This window comes from Ornithodoros turicata, chromosome 7 (assembly GCF_037126465.1).
Source record: "Ornithodoros turicata isolate Travis chromosome 7, ASM3712646v1, whole genome shotgun sequence".
Lineage (NCBI taxonomy): Eukaryota > Metazoa > Arthropoda > Arachnida > Ixodida > Argasidae > Ornithodoros > Ornithodoros turicata.
The window spans coordinates 54,665,844-54,686,102 of NC_088207.1; the positions used below are offsets into that span (position 1 = coordinate 54,665,844).

A 20,259-nucleotide genomic window follows, 5' to 3' on the forward strand; every position below is an offset into this window, starting at 1 on the left:
ATTTTATCAAATTCTTAAATATCTTTATCCTAAAACATCAATTTATTTGTGCAGCAAATCTTTTGTGGGTGCTCTTACCGAGATTGCATCGACGTCCGTGAGGTTCCACTCCCAGCCGAGAACTGCCTGTTTCCTTTTCCACAGCTCAATAAATATCGTCGCTGTGACACAATCAAAAATACATTCGACTTTTAGGGTAATTCTTCTTTCCTCATTCACGCTCAAGCGCCAATTCATGGGAACTACCGTGGAGCCTCTGGGACGTTTTTAGAGCTCTCAGCTGTCACACTAATGCAGTTCAGCCCATATTCACCCGTGTCACACGCCTTCCTATGTACTGTCGGTGCGTGTACCTTTCACTTTCGCTATCACTGTGAAACACTGCCATGCTCCATGTTTCTTATTCTACGCATGGTGGGAGGGGGAAAAAATCGAGGAGAGCGTAAAAGAGCTCAGCTCGACAGATGAGAGAAGTAATATTTTCAACAGGGGCTTTCCTATACTCATCGTGACCCTAGGAATGTCCCAGACGTTCCACTCCTAGCAGCGGGAGCACATCGTTATGTCCTCTCAGGGGTTCTGTCTGAGCACGGAATTGGCGCTACACCACATGAGCGGTAACGGTCAAAAAATACCTCAAAGATACCGTCTCGAAAGATAGCGTCGATTAAACTGAAGAGTAGTTATCAACTTACCCCAGAGAGCGACGAAAATGGAAAAACCAACTGTGGCTGGATTATCGAAGAGGTAGACAATCTGAAAGAGCAGAAATACGAGCATTTTATTTTGCTGTACCCGATGCATTGCAGGGACAGCCGCATTACGGGACGGACACAGCACGCACTAGTAAGTAGTGTTCCCACTTTGTCCAATGTATCACTACACTCTTAGAAATGAACTTCACCACGTAGCACGCTCTTAGCCAACCATGATCCCGAATGACAACGTCCTCGCCCCTGATTTGTTGAAAACGGGAGGCGGAGCCTATTCTGTGCCGTGCATAATGACACAGAATAGGCTCCGCCTCCCGTTTTCAACAAATCTAGGGCGAGAACGTTGTCATTCAGGACGATGGTTGGCTAGCAGCGTCCTATGTGGTGAAGTTCATTTTTAAGAGCGTACATTTAGCGACTTTTCGTTGCGCAGTGGGATAAGCGAATTTTAGTGTACTTTCCACAGCTTATTGTGAGGTGATTTAGCGTTCCCTGCCATGTGCTGTTCACAAGCAAAAAGCTGTTAACTACACAATCTGTCTGTTCTGCTGATTTACCGTACCTTTAAATTTCAGTTGGAATGGAGGTACGTGGCTTGAATTTCGGTCAACCCTTCCTGCTGGGTCTCTGACCCGAGTGAAGGCGTGTTTTGTGGACGTACCTTACTGAAGGTGCACTTGGAGGACAGATAGTCGTAAGAGCAGCGCTTTTTGCAGCCAGGACACAATATTATGTTCCCAGAAATGTGAGGATCACAGGTCTCTTTCCTGCAAGACAGGACACACTATTAGAAAACTATATGGAAAGGTGTTAGAATATCGTTACAGCGACAGCCACAAAACTCCAGAGCGCCTGTGAAACTAATGCGCAGTGTACGGTACTTCATGCTTATTCCTGCGTGTGGGTGTGGCCATAGCGGTACGAGACGCCACAACTTATGTGTTTATCTGGTCAAAAGAAAAAAAGTTACGGCACAGCCATTTTTATGGCGGACGGTGACGTTCACGATCACGTCAGACTGCTCATCACGCGAGAAGGAATATTTGCATAGAGCGAAAGAGGACACTAGCGTGGCACCAAACAAGAAAATAAGAAGAAACTGGTTCACCCTATCGAAGGTGAAAGTTCAATGGACGGCTTCTATGTGAAAGGCTACGCTAATATACGTACGTAGGAGTGTTGCTGGTCATTTCCGAGATGCCGTAAAATGTGGTCATGACACCAATGAAGGCTGGCAGGAACAGCATAGAGGTGTAGAAGCCCAGCCAGGCAAAGTACAGTCCAGTCTTTTCACCAAAATAACGCCTGCGCAAAAATATCTCAATCAAAAAATGGCTAGGAAGCAAGTGAGCTGGTGAAGATGATGCACAGCATAATGTAAAACCCCGAGACTAGGGAACACCAAGGGACAGACCCAGAGTCTCTCTCGAGACTTCGTCTTGTGTCTGACCCTTCGTGTTCCCTAGTCTCAGGGTTTTACATTATGCAAAAATATCTCGTCTGCAAACAGTTCCCCTTGTTGCTTATGCGACATAAAAACCCTAAGCGTCATCATCGTTCCCTTTCACATGTAACTAGATCTCTACTCTGCGTGGGAAGCTTACACCAGCTCACTTGCGTATACCTACGCCTTCAACATTAACTTTCTAGATTTCGTAGATTCTCAACATCTAATAATTGCATGCAGTTCTTAACATTACGTACTGAAAACCTCTGTGGAAAACCTCTATGGAAAAGTGGAAATCCTCTTAAGAGGTTTTCCACTTTTCCATAGAGAGAATAGTTAACGATTTCAAAATACAGTCGACCCCCGTTTATCCGGACGGTGCCGTTCCCGGCGAAATCGTCCGGATACCGGGGCATCCGGATAAATGAAACGACCGAATAGAAACGTCCTACAGAGCAAGGTTTAATTCAAACACAGAAATCTCGTCAATGACAGTTGTTACATAGTAGTGTAGGCACTCGATTCCTGCAAACTTTTGATAATTGCTTAGAGATGAGCCACGCTGTTGCGCTGCTCGAAGAATGTCAGTGCGGACGCAAAGTGTCAATGTCGGAGCATTGTTTCTCACTGGCGTCATCGACACCGTCTTGCTGCACATCATCGGAGGCAACAGCAGCAATCACACCGTCATCAGTCATAGCTGCACAGGCGTCATCATCCTTATCAACGTCAATGTAGTCAGAAACCGCAGCATCATGTACGGCAGTCGCAGTGAGTGTCTGCATCAGGGATCGCAGCTAACCTAGGGGAATGTCTTCATCGGCCAACGGGCCGTAAGCAGCAGGCCCTCGGGTTGGAGTTTTCCCCTCTAGAACCGGACAGTTGCTCGAGATATTTCCAAATGACTCGACTGGTCAATGTGACCCAACGCACACAAATAGAAAAAGGGGGTCATCGTGCACAGTTGTCTCCCCTATGGAGGAATGTAGGTCCCTGACGTGTGACGGGAATAACCCCAACACAGCGAAAAGGGTGACGAAGCGGGGTCAGCGTCTCCTCTTACTCACCGTAGTCCGGATAACTGAAGCTGGATTACAAGACTTTTCGACTTTCGTTCCCTGGAATTCTTGTCCGAGTCCGGAAGCTGAAGTCCGGATAAACGAGAACAAAATACATGGTGGAAAATCCGTTCCCGTGCCTTTTGTCCGGATACCGCGGGATCCGGATAAATGAAGTCCGGATAAACGGGGGTCGACTGTAATTGTTCGTTGCTATGTCTGTTAATCTACCACCTTGATAGAGGTGACCCCAGCAATGCTTTGTAAACAACATGTAAACAACATTACTTCGCACATTTTTCTCCCTCCATATTATCCCGTTTTGTTGAAGATGATGATTGACTGGAGTTTTGTTTGGCGTGGCAACAACTAAAGTCACAATGCGCCACACCACACTCTTAGAAATGAACTTCACCGCATAGCACGCTCCAAGCCAACCATCATCTCGAATGATATCGTTACCTGCTCTGATTTGTTGGAAACGGGAGGCGTACGCCTTTTTTGTGACAATTATGAACAGCATAAGTGTCACAAAAAAGGCGTACGCCTCCTGTTTTCAACAAATCAGGTCAGATAACGATATCATTCGAGATGATGGTTGGTTAGGAGCGTGCTATGCGGTGAAGTTCGTTTTTAAGAGTGCAGACGATAGGCAACAACTTGCGACTGGGGGCTGGGGTCCGTGGTTGCGCCACTCACCAAACATCTGTAAATGTTGATGCCCCCTGCAGGATCGTGTTTTGTGTGTGTGTGTGTGTGTTTTGCGAACAAAGAATCACCTGACAAGATGAAGTGGCTGTTGTCTGTACCAGGCAGCCGGTCGGGCCCACTCGCTGTACAGGATCTAAAGAAAGAAAACGTCCGTTTAAATCGAGTTCAGTTAGTGCTTACATGTAAACACACAGACTAGTTGAACAGACGGAGTCAGCGTCGGAAACCTCGTTATGGAGTGTCATCTACGAGTACAATGTAGCAGTGGACCAGTCGCTCGCAATCTGCAGTCAAGACCCTAGCTACACTCTTGGAAATGAACTTCACCACATAGCACGCTCCTAGCCAACCATCATCCCGAATGACAACGCTCTCGCCCCTGATTTGTTGAAAACGGGAGGAGGAGCCTATTTTGCCATTATGCACGGCACAAAATAGGCTCCTCCTCCCGTTTTCAACAAATCTTGGGTGAGAACGTTGTCATTCGGGGTGATGGTTGGCTAGGTGCGTGCTATGTGGTGAAGTTCATTTTTAAGAGTGTACATACCTAATATAACCTATGCATGCAACAAGACATTCACTTTTCAATATTTTTGCTGCAATGACATCTAAATATTGGAATGTACTTCAAAAACAATTCACGACTGTACTGCAAATTATTGACGCGCCACAGGAGGGTAAAAATGGAAAATGCGCGCGCGTGTCAATGGAAACAGATATTAGGCCCCTTTTCTACGTACTCGTTCAACGAGTACAGCCTAAAAGAGCATCAAAGTACCCAATGCGAAGTACCCAAAGGGAATTGGAACATGTATCTTTTTACTACGTCATATGAGCATACTATCTTTAGGAACCGTCGCGGAACCAAGTGCGAATATACTGAGAAAATTGCTTCGCAAGAGAGCGGCTCCTCGCGTCTCGTGACGGCAGGTGCGTTTTATTTTTATTTTAATTTTTTATTGGCCACCAAGTATGATCTGCTAGCGAGAGTGAACAATCAAGACGCGGGACGGGCGGTGCAAAACAAGGCGCTCGCCTCAGCATTGGCGAGGAGGCACATGACGTTGCAGAGGAGAGGACCCATCAGTTCGAAAGTTACACTGCTAAAACATAACTTCACCACATAGAACGCTCCTAGCCAGCCATCATACCGAATGATATCATTCTGTGTCATGATTTGTTCAACACAGGGTGGAGGCGCCTATCTGGGCAAAGATAATCGGTCCCAGATAGGCGCCTCCTCCCATTTTCACAAAATCAATGCACAGATGATGATATCATTCGGAATGATGGTTGGCTAGGAGCGTGCTATGTGGTGAAGTTATGTTTTAACAGTGTATCTTGCGCTCCAGGATTACACACGATGCACTTGTAGTTTTTGTGCGAATGTGTGTCCCACACTCTTAAAAATGAACTTCACCACATAGCACGCTCCTAGCCAACCATCATCCCGAATGACAACGTTCTCGCTCTAGATTTGTTGAAAACGGGAGGAGGAGCCTATTTTGTGCCGTGCATAATGGCCACAAAATAGGCTCCTCCTCCCGTTTCCAACAAATCAGGGGCGAGAACGTTGTCATTCGGGATGATGGTTGGCTAGGAGCGTGCTATGTGGTGAAGTTCATTTCTAAGAGTGCAGTTCTCCCGACATAATTGTTCCCGAGTCTTTCCATGCTCCTTTAAAGTTTCATACGCTGGACATCAAATAAGACTTGCACACGTTGCACAGCGCCCCATATCAAGCAATCCACACTCTTAAAAATGAACTTCACAGCATAGCACGCTCCTAGCCAACCATCATCTCGAATGATATCGTTATCTGCCATATATTTGTTGAAAACGGAGGTGTACGCCCTTTTTGTGACACTTACGCTGTTCATAATTGTCACAAAAAGGTGTACGCCTCCCGTTTCAACAAATCCGGGCAGATAACGATATCATTCGAGACGATGGTGGGCTAGGAGCGTGCTATGCGGTGAAGTTATGTTTTAAGAGTGCACGGCAAAACAGGGATAATTTTAGGAACACGACAAATTTCGAGCGCTCACAGGAGAGCTATTTGGAGTCAAATACATTTAATTTCATTTATTTAATCGGTTTACCCAGGGTACAGGAAGAAAAAGTCACATTTCTTTGAATTTAAGAAGCCAAGTTCTACACTCTTAGAAATGAACTTCACCGCATAGCACACTCGTAGCCAAACATCAACTCGAATGATATCGTTATCTGCCCCGATTGGTCGAAAACAGGAGGCGTACGCCTTTTTTGTGTCACAAAAATGGCGTACGCCTCCTGTTTTCATCAAATCAGGGCAGATAAAGATATCATTCGAGATGATGGTTGGCTAGGAGCGTGCGGTGCGGTGAAGTTCATTTTTAAGAGTGTAGTTTACGGGACGCACATTTTTCATTGGCATTACTCAAGGGATATCTATCAGCTGCGATTGTCATACCAGCTTGGGCTTTCTGGACGCTTTCTCGGGACAGCCAAATACACTCCAAAACGCAGATTTATCGGCGGTACCATAAAACGCACGCATTTGTGCAACTTCCACCACGCTGACACAGCTCGTATTCCTCGTCTGACGCCTTCCCGCCGCCCCTCCATTTTCAGAATGTAACACTTCTTCTCAGAGCATCTACTAGCGACGTCAATGCACAGCTTGGAACAATCCACTCCATACAGTAAGCAGTACAGAGAACGGTGTGGATAAAAAGCCAAAAGAAATTACCCTGCGTTCCGTCCTCACTTCCGTCACAGGGTCGAAGGCACCGCTTCCACAAGGCCCCTGTCAATTGGAAAACCGGGTAGTTATCTCTATCGGAAATATTTCGTCGCCTAGCACGGGAGGAATCTTGTTCTGGAACCTTGTTTGGATTCCTCGTCAGTTTTCTCTCTGGGTCTGGGGTGCGATAATATTTCGGCGCAGAGTGTTCACCTGCTGTCAGTGTTGTGCCCGCTACTCAATTTAGGTAGCGAAATACCGCTACCCTAAAAGTAGCGCGATACTAGCGGCGCTACAAGTTTACGAAGTAGCGCGGTACCGCTACCAAAAAATGTAGCGCCATTACGCTTCAGCTACTTTTTCGCCGATGGACTATGAATATGTGCCATATATACGCCTGCCAGATTCACGCTCTTAAAAATGAACTTCACCACATAGCACGCTCCTAGCCAACCATTATCTCGAATGATATCGTTATCTGCCCTGATTTGTTGAAATCACGGGGCGTACGCCTTTTCTGTGACAGTTATGAACAGCATATGTGTCACGGAAATGGCGTACGCCCCCCCCCCCTGTTTTCAACAAATCAGGGCAGATAACGATATCATTCGAGATAAGGGTTGGCTAGGAGCGTCCTATGAAGTGAAGTTCATTTTTAAGAGTGCAGGGCTGAGCGACGGCCGCGGCTCGACTTCTTTGAGTCGGGCTTACATGATCTGACAGCGAGTTCAGTGGACGTACTCTATAGCGTCGAATTTATTTTGCTTTCTCCCTCAAAAGTAGCGGTAGCGGAGGCGGTTCCGCTACTCAAAATTGTAGCGGAAATTACTTTCCCCCTACAAATAACAAATGTAGCGGAGTTACAGTTCCGCTACTGAAACAAGTAGCGATTACAGTAGTGCCGCTACAAGTAGCGCCGCTACGCACAACACTGCCTGAGGTTAGCCTAACCTGAGTCATTTCATGTAGAAAATTCGCGCGCATGCCGTGTATATGTACAATAAAGCGAACAAAAACGTGTTCTCGCAATGTGCATTATAGTTAACGTGAACCAGGGATAGGATGTTTCCGAATTCATATCGCGAGTTCACCAACATGAAATGGTGTGCATTTATCTACGTGACAGAGGCACGTTAAGGACAACACTTATACAAGAAGCTCGCTAGTGATATTAGAATCAAACGATAGAGTTTAAGTTTAACTGGTTCACTTTTGCACAACGTGAATTGGTAATTTCAACCCTGGTGAACTCACATCGTGCAGAGGATAGGCAGCGAGGTAAACTCCATCATTGAGCAGCCTGTAAATGCCTGAAAACAAGCTAGAGTCAATACACAACAGTGGCACTGATGAGAGTCGGTAAATTTGCATTTATATCACAAAATGTTTAGATGCGCAGAAAATCTTTGAAATAATAATTTCATGTTTAACATATGGAGAAAAACCCGTGGATTCCTTCTTTCACCTCAACTCATATATCGCGGTACATTACCCAAAAAAGGCGGCATTTTGATGGTATACACGAGCTGAACCACGCCAAGTGACGTCAGCTTGGTACCATCGAGGCACCAATTAAGAGGTACCTTTTTGTCGATCTTGCGCATCGAACGAAGCCCTCATGAGTACCTCCCACGTGATTCGACTTCGCTGGGCTTGAGAGAAGAAGGTCTCACGGCTGGACATGATGAAGCTGCAACAGAGCAATAACAGTGATCATTCATGTTTAGATTTCTATTTAATCGACAGAAGTGACAGAGCGCCGAAAGCTGGTGCATACTGAACCGGAGACAAGGAAGAGCAATAAGAAACACGGCAACTGTTTATTATGAACCGAACGCTTATACGTATATATCCCCAAAAACTTCCGAAGGGGGAAAGCGGAATGAGCGAGGGATTACTCACACCGTGTATTCACAAGAGCGACATCTTCAAAGAAGATTCGAGTGGAAGAAAAAAGCGAGAACACATGCTCACAGAGCCCAAGTTCCGTCCCGTGTTATGTTGGGCGGAATGTCGAGAGTGGCGTACTCCGTGCTTAGCAGACGACACTTAGCAGACGACACCGTCAGCGTGTTTTCCTGTCGTCTGCTACGGAATATCTTGTGGTTGTGTAGCAGGATATTCGACCACGGTTAGCAGCGTACGTGAAGACACGACGTTCAGCGCTCGTGCTCACGTGACAGTAGAAAGCTATGGCGCTTTTCGAGTTTTCCATTTCTGGGGGAATGTCGCTCGTGTGAATACACGAACACAAGAATCTTCCAAGATTGTAAGAACAACCGTTCCTTTCTGTATACGCAAAACAGAAGTATCACTGAAACTTGCGTACAGAGAGGAACGAACTGAAACGGTGGCTGTTTGGGAGTCTTGGGAGATTGCCACGATGAGTAAATGTCTGCTAAACCTTCGCTCATTCCCCTTTCCCTCCTTCGGAGGTTTCTGAGGATATGATCGTTCGGTTCGTAATCAGCGATCGAAACCGTTATTGTTTCGGTTCGGTTCGGGCTTAGCTCCGCAGCAGCGCAAAATATCGGTTCGAACCGGTTCAGGAAAGTGAATTTTGGGCAGATTGTCATGGGTTAAATAAAAGTAAGCACATCATTTCGATTCTCAAATAACACAAATATATTATTGCCGACACAGCAGTGGTTCACAGCAACATTGCGTGTTACAGATGTGCATTTCAGGCGCAACGTTACGGTAGCATACGGTACTCTCTAGTTCACTCATCGTATGCACCCTGTTACATCCTGCTCAGGGACTGGTCGTTATTTTCACAGCCTAAAATGGAAACTTCGGGTTGCTGGACAACCAAAATCGCGTACAAGGAAGCCTACAGCTGTCAAAATGAAGAAGAAAAATAAAACACGACCAATAGCGCTTCTTGTCGTTTCTGACCACATATTTTCCGGAAGTGTGTAATGTGCTGCTTCACGAGCATTCCTGGGCGTTTCGTTGTTTTTCTTTCTTCTTTATTTTCCCCTTTTTTTTCTTGAGGAGATATTATAACAACCCTCAGTTTACTCAGTGTTTTGCCTGAGGTAATTTAGACTATACCATACGAAATACGAAGGAGGAAATATGAAATACCTCACACACTTGGTTTGCAGTTTTGCTTTGTTCAGGTTTCGAATTTGTTTGGCAACGTTCCGATCTCTCACGATGCACATTACGCCTGACCGTTGATTTTTTTTTATTTAGTTACGGTTCGGTTCAACGGGAGAAAAAAACAAAAACAAATTGGTTCGGTACAGCTTCGGTTCCGATCCCTGTTCGTAATAAACAGTTGCTGTGGCAGAGAGATTTCAAGTTTCCGGTTCCAGCCCTCAGTTTGTAATTAATACCAGACATCGCATCGGGAATTGAACACTGGCTTATTTCAAAAGTCCGCGGACTCTTGTACAATACATGGAAGTGGTTTTTGCGTCGGAGAAAATGTACCAGAAATGTTGAGCCACATTTAGCAATGGACACAGACACACTACACTCGAGCTAATGTGCAAACAGCATAAGAGTGCGAAGAAGGGGTAAATAGACATAGCACGACAAAAGCAGCAAATACACCCAGACAGACGTTGACACCACCGCTGCTTATATATATACTCACAACTCAAGGAAAATTTATTGTTGCACATCGCATACAAACACAGGGTAGGGAAGTACAAACCGTAGCAGGAAATCTTATCTTGCCTCCATCCAGAAATGACTGCGACCCTGCTTTCATCACATCGTGCAGCACCTTCCAGCATGTCTTGATAACACTGCTGAAGATATTCCTGCGACTTGTTCTAGTGGAAGAAAAAGTGAAAACACTGCTCATAGAGCCGAACTTCCGTCCCGTGTTATGTTGAGCATTCACACGGTGCGGAATGTCGGGAACGGCGTACTGCGCATTTAGCAGACGACACTTAGCAGACGACATCGTCAGCGTGTTTTCCTGTCGTCTGCTACGGAATACCTTGTGGCTGCGTAGCAGGGTACATTCCCCACGGTTAGCAGTGTACGTGAACACACGACGGCGTGTTTACGCTCGCGTGGCGTTCGAAACAATAAATTTTCCATCAGTGACATACTCGAGTAAGCATCAGTTGTGATTTGCGTAAGCAGTCGTGGTGTCAACGTCTTCCTCTCTGTCTGGGTGTATTTGCTGCTCTGGTCGTGCTATGTGCAAACAGCAGCTACGCCCATGCAACCACTGCGCATGCGTCGATACAGTAGCGACTCCATACTGCTAGGATCTACGTCTGTGTCGCTACACTGTAGAGATCTACTCTAGGTTCTACTGTGCCACCATGTGTCGTCATGCACCTGTTACAGATGCAGGGTCTGAGCTGTCTCGCCAGTTAAAGCCCCGAATTATTATTATTATTATTATTATTATTATTATTATTTTCAGAAGCAAGAATACCGACACAAAAGGGCACAAAAGGGTATTTGGGACGACATGCGAACAACATCGACTAAGCCACACTTACTCCTCCTGGTGGCCATCCTCGTGGCTTGTGTGGTGGAAGGTCAGGTGCGACCGATTGGTGTGTGTGAGGGTATTTTGAGAAAACACGCACATTACAAAAATTGACTCATTGACTTGGCACATACAAAGAGTGTTTTACGAAGCACACTTCACTATGACTCTATATGGTGATAGAGTATTTTCCCCAACAAAATTGGTTTTGGCGCCATCTGTTGAGTGTGCAAAGAACACACTCGCCGCCAAATGTACAGTAGGTTGAATGCTCAGGGAGCGTCGCGCATGCGCATAAACACATTAGGTAAAGTGCCTAGCGAAAACGGATATATTGAGGGCGTTGCGAGTACTCTTTGCGAAGTGGTTAATAATACACTCGCACCTAAGATTATGCATGGATGACACATGTGGTAGCTGTGCTCTGATATGGGCAGCGGTGGAGAATGCGTTCTACGCTGCTGTACGCTGGAGTAAAAACGACAAAGAAGAATTCGTTCGCTGGCTATTCCATGAACGCTTTTTGACGGCTAGTCTCAATAGGGACCCTCAAAATACACACAAAAAAACCTAAAAAATCACACACTTTCGTAGCCACGTGCGAAGTGGTGACAGCGATAGCTGTATACAGCGATTTATCCAGACCCCCTATCCCCCCCCCCCCTAAAGAAAAAAAAATTGAGGTTACATGATATTTCGTCCACGAACATAAAGGTACATGGGAGTATCCTGCATGTTGTGACGTCACCCCTGCGGAGCCTGATACTGGATATGCCATAGGGTGTTTTCATATGACGTCAAACGAACGCGTTTGGTCGCCATGGTGGTGGTCACCATTTCGGCGCAGCTGCCGAGATTATCTAGCATTTGATCGAAAACCAAAGCCTCGAATGGTGTTTTTGAAACCCGGTCGCGTCCGTACCCTTCTTTTATCCCGAAGATACTTCACCATTTTCGTTCTCATATTTTCTTTTATGAAAACTATGGTTGTCGCATCGGAAAATAGCGCAGTTTGTAACCTTTCAATGCTGCTAGCGCGAAAAGTGACCACCAGTGGGAGGAGCTTACGAGCATGCCACGTCACTGCTACGTCACAATGTGACGTAGGTGAAACCCCCCTATACCGTTCGCGTTCTGCGGCGGCGCGCCGAACCCTGCTCTCTCTCTCTCTCTGCTATAGAAATCTAATGCTCTCTCCAGAAGCCGTACGCACCCTCGGTGGCCGCCCCTCACTCTTAAAAATGAACTTCACCGCATAGCACGCTCCTAGCCAACCATAATCTCGAATGATATCGTTATCTGCCCCGATATGTTGAAAACGGGAGGCGTACGCCATTTTTGTGACACTTATGCTGTTCATAATTGTCACAAAAAAGGCGTACGCCTCCCGTTTTCAGCAAATCAGTGCGGATAACGATATCATTCGAGAAAATGGTTGGCGTGCTATGCGGTGAAGTTCATTTCTAAGAGTGTATTATAGCGTGTCATGCACGGTCTGACTACGCTTGCATCCCGCACGGCTGCCGCTTTGATTTCCTTTTCTTGATTTTTTTTAATGCGCTCTCCGATTTGCTGCTGTGCCAACCAATGGGGCGCCGAATAAGACATGCGGAACCACGCCATCCTTGACGAAGAGTCAAGCTCATACAGCCATACAGCTATCGCTGTAAAACCGAAAGGAAAGGCGTATAGGTAAGGTACGCGTAGACATACAATCGCTCCTTGTCTCGTTGAAAGTCTGTGTTGAAGTAATGCCCTTCGTCCGGGATCAACTTGCGGTTGTAGGGAAACGGGTTGACGAGTTTCCCCCACAGTCGTTCCAGGCTTGCCTTCGGAGACCGCTTCGGAGTCCGCGACAACGCCTTTTGCAGCTGAGTGAACAAAATATAGCATTTCACACTCCTGCACACTCATGTGCAGCACGAAAGGCCAGCCGTAGTTCTATACAATGATCATCCGTTGGCAACCGCCGTCGCAACTAAAAGGACACTCCATACTTTTTTATTGATATTTATTATTTTTTTATCGTTCACTGTCTGGATATTAAAGGTACCGTAAAGCAACAGGCAGACAGCCATGTTTACATGAATACGACGCAGTCGAAACCGGAGAGAAGACGATACGCCACCGTTTACATGGATGCGCACCGAGTCCAGATGGCGCCATGCCGTGTCATGTCGTTTCCGGTGTCCCGCTACATGCGCCCAAAACGTCAGAAAAACGTCGAAATCTCGTCCTCTGCTGCAAACCCTGCTACTTCTGTCAGTGTAGTCTAACCTACATACTATCGAAAACTAAGCGTGGCTGGCAACTCTCCAATATCACCATTTTGCCATCCCGCCCGACTAGGAGTAGCAGACGACGCAACTAGCCCGCAGACGAACGCTCCTTCCCATAATCCTCTCTTCTTCCCCCGATGTGCATCGTCTGTTCACAAGCACAATCTGAATGCGCATCCATTGTCTCGATCCACCTCTGTTTAGCGGACTGAATACGATACGCTCTCCTGGCGAATTGACCCGCTTACATAGGTGGATTCGATTCGACAACTGGATACGATACGCTAGTGTCGTATTCATGTCCTTCATTTGTTACGCGTTCAAGTATGTTTAACGGCAATCTGTATTCCGGATTGACTTGCTGCCCATGAAAAGGTTACATGTTTTGTGTTAGACTCAGTGTTATGCACATGGAGTATTGCAATGAGCAGTTGGAGGGGACACAATGTTGCCCGTAATTCCTAATTTTAGTTTTCTTCGAAAACTATGAACGCAATTGTGACGCATGAATACTGACAGATAAATTTTCTGAGATCTACTGCTTTGCGGTACCTTTAACGTGAAATACCTTTTCCAAGGAGTTTGTGCAGCTTTGGAAGACTGAGCCTCGACCTAATTATGTTGCATGAACACATTTTGTTGAACGCGCATATCACTAACTTTATTTTGCCATTCACTCCCTGAGGACGTGCTGACGACCTTCACTCTCCTCATGGGAGGTTCGTGCAAATATTTTCGCCGCCAACTGAAAAACAACTGGCCACCACTTACAGAATCGGTTAATTTCACTTGAGCTGGATATTGTAGCCAATCTGTACGAACGCGGACAGATTAAGCGACAAGTATTGCAAAGAGCAATGCGTGCAGCACGAGGTGATTAACGACTATAAACCACGTACCCAGTTTGTTCTAGATCCAGACGTCCTAGTGAGAGTCTGTCGAAACATTTTTATCCAAAATACATAAAGACAATACATTAACGTCACAGCCTCAAGCAGCATATAGATGCACACCTTCAGCTATGCACCTCTAGTCAGTACGAACAATTTTTCACCTCTTTAACATCAGGAAGAGTCGGTTTCTCGCCTTCCGGAACGGTGATGATAGGGAAATTCCGAATCTTTTCTTGTTTCTGAAAGGAATCAACTCGAATGAACCTCATAAACATACTGTAATCTTGCTGCCAGCATCTTTTAAAATTGGCAGAGATTAGGAGCACAGAGTCGAACAGAAGCGAAAACCGTACCGATCTTTGTGATTGAAACGAAGCCGAACCCGAACGGAAATTTCTGTGACACTGTTGAACCCGAACCGGAGCAGAATCGGAAAAAAATAATAGCGGTAACCGGTTCGCAACGAAACGGTTCGGGCATAAAAGAAGTCAGCGTAAGAATTCAAATGCCCCTCAATCCCCAAATGAGGACATATTGGTCTCCATTTCATTTAATTAGCAAATTTTCACCTAGCAGTCAAACGAGGACGTATAGTTTTCAGCGGCCTTTTTTTAACACGTTGAAGCACTTGTCCTTGTCAGCGTGGCGGCTAGCACCCCGCGCACGCGCTGCGGCGTCCGGTCTAGAGATGCGAAGCCCCGAAAAAAGAGAAAGGAAATTTTGAAAAAAAAAAAAAAAAGAACAGTTTTTTCGGTTTTTTCCTCGTCTCCGGTAAAATAGACAAAAATTTCGAGGCGACAAAATTCAAAGATGTAAATTTTTTATGCCTTTGATGCGTTCCAACCCGCCAACAGTATATATTATTTGCGGTTCGACATCCTGATTGGGAGGCAACGGCCTGCTTGACTGCGACAGTCATTGGAACATTTAATTGTACAGTCCTTTCGGTTAATGGAATGTGGAGCTTTCCAGAGGAAAGTAATGCTGTCACATGATCATTGGTCATATAGCGCCACCAATCGTGTAACTTCTCAAACGTCTCTTTGAGAAGCGCTAACGAGATGACGCTTTACAATGCTTTTTCCTGCACGGCGATCTGTCGTCTCTAGACGGTTCCCCACCGGCGCGGAACGAGCTATAATGATTGCATTGGAGCCATTTTGGGCTCAGACAGGTGCTGACATCGCCAGGCAAACATGAGCGCCACACTCGTTAAAAAAAAAAGTGTGTACTTTAACTCCTTCCTTGCCACGTATACAGGGTGTTTCAGTTAAATCCCCGGGCTAAATAATTCGCGAACCGGTGCACCAATCGAATAACTTTTTTTACAAGTATCTGTCCAATACCGCCTACAAGATGCGCACCGCGTGAATGAGCGGGAGGCGCTCATTATTTAAATAAAAATTCGAATGAGTTTCGCGAAAAAAGATAACTTCTAAAGCAGGGCGCCGTCGGCATTAAAATGGGTACTACCCCTTCTGGGACCTTCAGTAGATACCTTTTAGAGAAAAATCTGCAACCGAAGCGGGTCATTTGTTGCAGTAATTAATTGGTTTCGGTTTACATATTTTTGTCGCGGCTGGTCGCGGCGAAGCGCAAAAGGACGTAATTCATTGGTGTAATTCATTGGTGTAAGGACGTAATTCATTGATGGATAAGGGAGTGAAAGAGCGTCTTTTTGCGCTTCGCCGCGACCAGCCGCGACAAAAATACGTAAACCGAAACCAATTAATTACTGCAACAAATGACCCGCTTCTGTGGCAGATTTTTCTCTAAAAGGTGTCCACTGAAGGTCCCAAAAGGGGTAGTACCCACTTTAATGCCGACAGCGCCCTGCTTTAGAAGATACGCTTTTTGACGAAACTCATTTGCATTTTTATTTTAATAATGAGCGCCTCCCACTCATTCACACGGTGTGCAGCTTGTGGGTGGTATCGGACAGATACTTGTAAAAAAGAAAGTTCGTGGATTGGTGCACCCGTTCGCGAATTATTTAGCCCGGGGATTTAACTGAAACACCCGGTATATCACTCCCTTTTGGAGAGTACAGTTACTCTCAAAAAAGGAGCCTCCTCATTCCCTTTAGGGAGTGAGGTTACGCTCAAACTCCCTACACTATTAGAAATGAACTTCATGATGGTTGCCAAGGAGCGTGCTATGTGGTGAAGTTCATTTTTAAGAGTGTACTGGAGAGTAATATTACTCTCCGGCAGGGAGAAAGGGAGTTAGGCTACCCCCTCGAGGGAGGGAGTAGACTCCCCTTTTTGGGAGTAATTGTACTCTCCAAAAGCGAGTCATATATGTGGGAAGAAAAAGGAGTTAAAGTACACATTTTTTTTAAGCGTGATGACGTCATGCGATGATTGTGACGACCGGTTGCGGCTGTTTTGCATGTCATTGCACAGTGACAATATATATATAATATATACAATATATATATATATATATATACAATATATACAATATATATAATATTTTGCACGATGACTCCCAATGTCACCTACCAGTCGTCCCTACCAAGAGACGCGTACACTCTTATCGTAGTATTAGGATCGTAGTATTAGTAGTACACTCTTAAAACAGAACTTCACCGCATAGCACGCTTCTAGCCAACCATCATTTCGAATGATATCGTTATCTGCCCTGCTTTGTTGAAAACGGGAATTGTACGCCTTTTTTGTGACACTTATGCAGTGAATAATTGTCACAAAAATGGCGTACGCCTCCCGTTTTCAGCAAATCAGCTAGGAGAAGGATGTCATTCGAGATGATGGTTGGCTAGGAGCGTGCTACGCGGTGAAGTTCTGTTTTAAGAGTGTACACTCTTAAAAATGAACTTCACCGCATAGCACGCTTCTAGCCATCCATCAACTCGAATGATATCGCTATGTGCCCTGATTTGTTCAAAACGGTAGGCGTACGCCTTTTTGTGACACTCATGCTGTTCATAATTGTCACAAAAATGGCGTATGCCTCCCGTTTTCAGCAAATCAGGGCAGATAACGGTATCATTCGAGATGATGGTTGGCTAAGAGTGTGCTATGCGGTGAAGTTCATTTCTAAGAGTGTAGTAGTCGTAGGATTTTCTATCGTATGTAAATACTCACCCGAATGGGCATCTTGAGGTGCAGAAGTTCGGCATAGCGCGTCAATACTTCCCACGGGGAGTGGATCTTCAGGTAGTACATCCTGGAGTCGCGCTTCGACTGTAACAACACAGCGCCCACACTCTTAAAAATCAACTTCACCACATAGCACGCTCCTAGCCAACCACCATCCCGAATGACAACGTTCTCGCCCCTGATTTGTTGAAAACGAGAGGAGGAGCCTATTTTGTGCCGTGCATAATGGCACAAAATAGGCTCCTCCTCCCGTTTTCAACAAATCTAGGGCGAGAACGTTGTCATTCGGGGTGATGGTTGGCTAGGAGCGTGCTATGTGGTGAAGTTCATTTTTAAGAGTGCAGCTTTAGCTGAATTTATGTCCTCCCACACTGTCGCAAAATATTCCCTCTTTGTTTGACTGATTTGGATGCAGCAGATCCGGCGTCCTGACTAACTTCCATTAAATGGCAATATTGGTACTCTACAAAAGTACAATATTCTGTGGGTTCTATATGGTACGTTATCTATACATGTAAGTTAGTATCCTTCCTGGGAAAACCAGAATAGGTTTCATGCTCACCCGACCATGCATTCAAGTCAAGATAATATTTCAAGAGCCTCGGAAAAAGCTCTATACGATACGCAAAATACTCCATGTAATGATAAGAAATGCGCGTTATTGACTAGCAGGTAATGAAATAGATCAAAAGCCGGCAAGATTTTATACATTTAAATAGGGTCTAGTTAACCAGTTGAAGATTACTTCCAATTTGCGTATATAAAGCTTTCTTCGGGCGATGTACCCTGCAGCCCCGCGAATAAGTTTGCCCTATGGATAATATCATCGTCTTCTTAGCGCTCATGGAACTTAACAGATAGACTTAGCATGGACTCAACACGGACTTCGCAGATCATGGAATACACTCTTAAAAATGAACTTCACTGCATAGCACGCTCTTAGCCAACCATCATCTCGTATGATATCGTTATCTGCCCTGATTTGATGGAAACGGGAGGCGTACGCCTTTTCTGTGACACTTATGCTGTTCATAATTGTCACAGAAAGGGCGTACGCCTCCCGTTTTCAACAAATCAGCGCAGATAACGATATCATTAGAGATTATGGTTGGCTAGGAGCGTGCTATGCGGTGAAGTTCATTTTTAAGAGTGTACACTCTTAAAAATGAGCTTCACCACATAGCACGCTCCTAGCCAACCACCATCCCGAATGACAACGTTCTCGTCCTTGATTTGTTGAAAACCGGAGGAGGAGCCTATTTTGTGCCGTGCATAATGTACACAAAATAGGCTCCTCCTCCCGTTTTCAACAAATCTAGGGCGAGAACGTTGTCATTCGGGATGGTGGTTGGCTAGGAGCGTGCTATGTGGTGAAGTTCATTTTTAAGAGTGTAGCACGATTCTACAGGGTGTGTGCAGAAAAACGTGACCCGCATTATTGTCTACTTACCCGAGGAACTTCCGGTGGCGTATACGGTGGCGTATTTATGCGTGCGAAAACTACAAAAAAATCCTGGAAGCCATACTCAGCGTAAAAAAATAAACAGAGCGCGAAAACATCGGCTACCATGCATTAGAATAGGGCGGTCACGACAGTGCATGGTATAGTGCATGGCGGTCTCAGGAGAGTTACGTGCAGGCACCGCTAGGGGTACTACCGATGAGCATCCATGTGGGACATGGTTTCGACTTCTGCACCGATAGCTCCCCTAGCGGTACCTGAACACAACTCTCCTGCGTCCGCCATGTTGCCCTATTCTGATGCACGCGGAGGCCGAAGTTTTCGTTGCTCCGTCTATTTTTTAAGCTGTGCATGGCTTGCACGATTTTTCTGCAGATTTCGCACGCATAAATGCGCCATCGTACTCCATCGGAAGCATAGGTGGGGAGTAACGCGTTACAAAGTAGTGCGTTACCGGTAACGCGTTACATTCGGATAGTGAAATATGGTAACGCATTACATTTGGGAGAAAAGTAATGAGTAACGTAACGTCATTACATTTTTAATAACTAACGCGTAACGGCGTTATGCGTTACTGCGTGTTCGGGAACATTGCTTCATCGTCTAAACTTGAAAGCTTGAGCGAGGAGCGTGCCTGCAGAATCTGGGAAAATCCCCGATTTTTTCTGTTGATCTTCAACAATGACAAGAATTAAGGTCACATCGACACCCACAAAGAATGCAAAAGAAGGGTTATTCACCTATACCCTGGTTGAGATGTCACCTTTCTTTACCACCTCTGTTTTTCACTCCCTCTGGTGTTTTTCGGACAAATAGGGCAAAGGCTGCAGAAAAATAGCCTCTACCATCTGAACAAGTAACAAACTACCACGGGATTGGCTGCTTGGATATTTTTACTATATGAGATAAAAGGTCACCGTCTCTATCAACCTTGACAAGGAGCACTCACTGGTCATTAGGCGTCCTCTCAGGCCTACGGGCGAAGCTCACAGACGAAAATTTTGAACATCAACTACTTCTGCGTTGCAACAAATCGTACGTGTAAGTTATGCTCATGCGTGACCCTTTTTTGTGCCCAACGTTGCTTGTATTGATTTGCGGAATGCACTTATGTGACTCAACCAAAAATGGTACATGTTATAAGCAAAACCTCATGAAGTAATGCAAAAGTAACGGCATTACTTATCAGAAGTAACGGCGTTAGTAACGCGTTACCTACTACCACAACAGTAACGAATAACGTAACGCGTTACTTTTTGAAAAAGTAGTGAGTAACGGTAGTGCACTACAAAATAAAAGTAACTTCCCCACCTATGATCGGAAGTTCGTTAGTTAGGTAGACAACAAGCTATGTGCCTAAATGCGGGTCACGTTTTTCTGCGCA

General features: G+C 45.5%; 1 protein-coding gene across 3 annotated transcripts in view; it reads right to left on the bottom strand.

Moving 5' to 3' along the window:
- The window catches only part of LOC135401584 (anoctamin-4-like), a 43,985-nt gene that overhangs the window by 11,641 nt on the left and 12,085 nt on the right, over positions 1-20,259 (bottom strand). For all 3 annotated transcript variants that reach the window (XM_064634083.1, XM_064634082.1, XM_064634084.1), the window contains 11 exons: positions 17,399-17,497; positions 14,453-14,530; positions 12,833-12,990; positions 8,238-8,344; positions 7,909-7,964; positions 6,661-6,717; positions 3,998-4,062; positions 1,884-2,018; positions 1,375-1,480; positions 696-756; positions 79-161 (listed from right to left, as the gene is read on the bottom strand). In XM_064634083.1, coding sequence (XP_064490153.1) covers positions 79-161; positions 696-756; positions 1,375-1,480; positions 1,884-2,018; positions 3,998-4,062; positions 6,661-6,717; positions 7,909-7,964; positions 8,238-8,344; positions 12,833-12,990; positions 14,453-14,530; positions 17,399-17,497 — 1,005 coding nt within the window. The remainder of the gene's footprint in view (positions 1-78; positions 162-695; positions 757-1,374; positions 1,481-1,883; positions 2,019-3,997; positions 4,063-6,660; positions 6,718-7,908; positions 7,965-8,237; positions 8,345-12,832; positions 12,991-14,452; positions 14,531-17,398; positions 17,498-20,259) is intronic.